This window comes from Myotis davidii, unplaced genomic scaffold, assembly GCF_000327345.1.
Source record: "Myotis davidii unplaced genomic scaffold, ASM32734v1 scaffold11, whole genome shotgun sequence".
Lineage (NCBI taxonomy): Eukaryota > Metazoa > Chordata > Mammalia > Chiroptera > Vespertilionidae > Myotis > Myotis davidii.
Genome location: NW_006285791.1, coordinates 601,583 through 606,097, shown reverse-complemented (window position 1 = coordinate 606,097; position 4,515 = coordinate 601,583). Strand labels below are relative to the sequence as shown.

Sequence of the window (4,515 nt, the reverse complement as noted above, 5' to 3'; positions counted from 1 at the left end):
CACAGACGCGAACGCGCAGAGTTTCACCATGAACATTGACAATGTCATTGACTCGGTCATCTGTGGCTCCTTGCTCGCATCCATTTGCAGCCTGCTTGCCATCGCAGTGGACAGGTACTTTACTATCTTTTATGCTCTCCAGTACCATAACATCATGACGGTTAAGCGGGTGGGGATCATCCTGAGCTGTATCTGGGCAGCCTGCACGGTGGCGGGCATTCTGTTCATCATTTACTCAGACAGCAGCGTGGTCATCATCTGCCTCATCAGCGTGTTCCTCACCATGCTGGCTCTCATGGCCTCCCTCTATGTCCACATGTTCCTCATGGCCAGGCTTCACATGAAGAGGATCGCTGTCCTCCCGGGCACCGGCACCATCCGCCAAGGTGCCAACATGAAGGGGGCGATCACCCTGACCATATTGATTGGGGTCTTTGTTGTCTGCTGGGCGCCATTCTTCCTCCACTTAATATTCTACATCTCTTGTCCCCAGAATCCATACTGTGTGTGCTTCATGTCTCACTTTAACTTATATCTCATACTGCTCATGTGTAATTCCATCATTGACCCTCTCATTTATGCACTCCGGAGCCAAGAGCTGAGGAATACCTTCAAGGAGATCATCTGTTGCTACCCTGTCGGAAGTCTTTGTGACTTGTCTAGCAGATATTAAATGGGGACAGAGGAGATGCTAAAAACATGCATAAGAGACTTTTTCATTCTTACAGAACCTGAGCAGTGTGCTTCAGTGGCAGCTTCTTCTGTGGAGGGCATTGGTCGAGAATATCTATTGTATAAATTTAAGTTTATGATTTGGGGTATGCAAAAAGGCCCCGTCTCTGTATTTTTAATGTCATGTTGCTCTTTGGCTGTGCAATGTTTGCATGAAAACACCTTTGACTGTGCAATGTTAATCCATATTATAGGTCATAGACACTGTGGACTTACAGAAAAGAAAAAAAAGTTCTTATTAAAAGCTTAACAATGTCTCTTTCTTGTAACTTATAAAGATGTGACATTTTGCTTGTTGTAGTAACAGCCTCATTTAACGTATTCTTATCAATGGTTTCTTATATTACACTGGATATACAGCAATGTAATGTAGAGATTTGAGTCTCACATTTAAGGGGGCAATATTAAAGAACAGATGCTTACTCATTAAAAAAAAGTCAGCTGAAATTTCAAGTCATTTAGTAAAACATGTTCATTTTCCCTGTACACAGTAGAAATGAAGTTCCAATTGACAGTAAAACAGCTATTGAAAAAAAAGTGAATTTTTGAGTCAGAAAACTGTGTTTCTCAAAGACAGGGAGATTAATCTCTCAAGGAAATAGTTTGCTATTCCACTCAGGCACTTCCATCTTGGGTGGGAAGTGGGGGGAGAAAGCAGCTATGGGGATCATAGTGTTCTGGAAAACCTGAATTTACAGGTCAAGCTAAACTTCCTGATACCAACCTACTTCCACTCATCATTACATATAATAAGGTCTTTCTGCCCCTTTCACCAGAAACTCATTGTCTGCTGAAGTGTCCGGAAAAGGTGGTGCTGCCCTGAGAGCTGGCTTCTGATTTCTAAAAAAAACACGGCTAGCATTGAGTTCTTTCACTTTTCACATGGAAGTGACTTGGTGTTTACTTATGACAGGAGTACAATTGCTCATCAAGGATTTTAACTTTAAAGCCAAATCCATAGCACAAGTATTTTCAGGAAATATTTGTGAATATCTAAAGTAAGGGGACCACTGATGCTGACACATTTTGAGCAGGAAGTAAGACACTTAACCCCGGAGGACAACACAACATACTAGTAAGTTAATCTTCCACAACCACACGGTGCAGAGTGAATACTTGTTTTGCTTCAAAATAACTGCAGAGATTTGGCTACTGAGCCATATAATCTGTACTTTCCAATTTGTGTGTACTTGAAAAGAAAGAGAAAGAAAATATATTAGGCTGGGAATTACCAGTAAACTATCTTTTGATTTAATTTATAGTCTCTTCAAATGCTCATAGGCAGAGATAACATACCAAGGTACTTCTTAATTCAAATCTAAATGGTTTACATATTAACAAGTCTCAAGAAATACTTTCACCATTCACATGGAAAACTTTACTTAAACAGAATGGTGACATTCAAGTTTACAAATGAAAGGTGGTATTGAAGCTTGTTTCACTGCAATTCCATTATTTTGACACAAAAATAAGTGTGAGGATTTTTAACACAGTCTGACATAACAGTCAAAACCCAAAGCTGGAGCCAGACACAGACAGTGTTGTCTTTGCTACTCTTCCTGTCCATTCTCTTTTAATTATTTATCTTTATTGTTGAAAGTATTACAGGTGTCCCCTCTCCTCCCCCATTGACTCCCTCTGCCCCACACCCATGATTGTGAGAAATCCCAGGAGCTAGAAATATGAAAAACGAAGCTACAAGCATGCCCCACCCTCTGTAGTGGCTGCCCCTGCAGTGTATTTATTTCTCCTTCAAGTGTCATCTCAGGTGCTGCTCAGTCCACTTAGAGGCAGCTCACTTGTCCCACTGGAAGGAAATTGGCCCCTTTGTGTTCACATCCCCCCCACTACCCCGTCCTGTCCCACCAGCCGGGTCCCCTGTATGCCCAGGACACAATATTAGGCTTCGGTTTCTTCAAGAGCTAACACTATGTCTTACTCATTTTCCTGCTCTCCCAATATTCCTCTATTATGTTATTTCTTTCTCCAAGAAAACCAAGATTGTACCAGAAGAGCATGTCATTATCACCCAAAGCCCGCAATTTACATTAGAGTTACCTTCTGGTGTTATATTGTATGAGTTTGGACAAAGGTATTCTGACATGGAGACACCATTATACTATCATTCAGAATAGTGTCACTTCCTTAAAAATCCTCTATGCTATGCCTACTTATCCCTCCTTCCCCCAACCTGACAACCATGCTTCCTTTCACCACCTCCATTCCTTTTCCAGGATGTCATACAGTTACAATCAGGCAGTACATAACCTTCTCAGATTGGCCTCCTTTACTTGGTAACATGCATTTAAGATTCCTCCATGTCTTCCCATAATTTGGTAGTTTATTTCTTTTTAGTGCTTATTTTACTCTATGGATGTAACAGTTAATTTATCTGTTCACCTACTGAAAAATATCTTGGCTATTTCCAAATTTTGGCAATTATGAATAAAACTGCTGTAAACCTTCTTGTGTGAATATATATTTTCAACTCATACTCAAGCACAAGAATTAAAATACACACACACACATACGCAAAGGGAATTAATTAGAGGAAATGTTTTAATATTGCTATTTGCCCTTTCTCTATAATAGAAGTGTCAGATGAAAGAAAATTAGTAAAATGTATATGAAAACCTTCCTCCTATCAGAGACTGGGGTATGCCAGGGGACCCAGAGTCGAGCCCCCGCCCACCCACGTGCACCTCGAAATCACACGAGACTCAGACCCGGCCGGCCCCACCCCCATTGGGACGGCCGGCCCCCCCCCCATTGGGAGAGATCCAGACCTGGCTGACCCCCCCCCCGTCAAGCCCTGCCGGGCAGGGGGCACAACCTCAGGTCCCCCGGCCCACCATTGGGCAGGAGCGCAGCTTCAGGTCCCCGTCAAGCCCCGCCGGTGGGGGACGCAGCCTCAGGGCCCCCGTGAAGCCCTGCTGGGTGGGGGGCACAGCCTCAGGTCCCCTGGCCCAACACCGGAGCAGGGGGTGAGGCCTGAGGTCCCCCGGCCCAGCGCCAGGAAGGGGGGGCACATCCTGAGGTCCCCCGCCCACCCACGTGCACCTCGAAATCACACGAGACTCAGACCCGGCCGGCCCCACCCCCATTGGGAGAGATCCAGACCTGGCTGACCCCACCCCCGTCAAGCCCTGCCGGGCAGGGGGCACAACCTCAGGTCCCCCGGCCCACCATTGGGCAGGAGCGCAGCTTCAGGTCCCCGTCAAGCCCCGCCGGTGGGGGACGCAGCCTCAGGGCCCCCGTGAAGCCCTGCTGGGTGGGGGGCACAGCCTCAGGTCCCCTGGCCCAACACCGGAGCAGGGGGTGAGGCCTGAGGTCCCCCGGCCCAGCGCCAGGAAGGGGGGGCACATCCTGAGGTCCCCTGTCAAGTCCTGCCAGGTGTGTGGGGGGGGTGCGGCCTCATGTCCCCCAGCCTGGGGTGGGGGATGCAGCCTGTGGTTCCCTGTCAAGCTCTGCTGGAGGGGGCACAGCCTGAGGTCCCCCTTCAGGCCCCACTGGGCAGAGGACACAGCCTCAGGTCCCCCACCCCGGCCCGGTGCCACGTAGCCTCAGGTCCCTGCGGATCGCTGGTTATGGCTCATTATGGGAACCCCACCTCCACTGTGGGTGCAGCCATCTTGTGATGATGTGGCAGAGTGAGGGTCAATTTGCATATTACCTCTTTATTATATAGGATTTTTATTTATTTCAGGGAGAGGAAGGGAGAAGGAGAGAAGGATAGAAACATCATTGATGAGAGAGAATCAGTGATGGGCTGCTTCCTGAATG

At 47.0% G+C, this 4,515-nt stretch overlaps 1 protein-coding gene across 1 annotated transcript in view; it reads left to right on the top strand.

The window, feature by feature from the left end:
• Positions 1–3,197, top strand: part of MC4R (melanocortin 4 receptor) — a 4,131-nt gene extending 934 nt beyond the window's left edge. Inside the window, exon 2 of the mRNA XM_015559462.1 lies at positions 6–3,197. Within this exon, the coding sequence (XP_015414948.1) occupies positions 6–673 (668 nt within the window). The 3' untranslated portion in view covers positions 674–3,197. The remainder of the gene's footprint in view (positions 1–5) is intronic.
• The last annotated feature ends 1,318 nt before the right edge of the window (positions 3,198–4,515 follow it).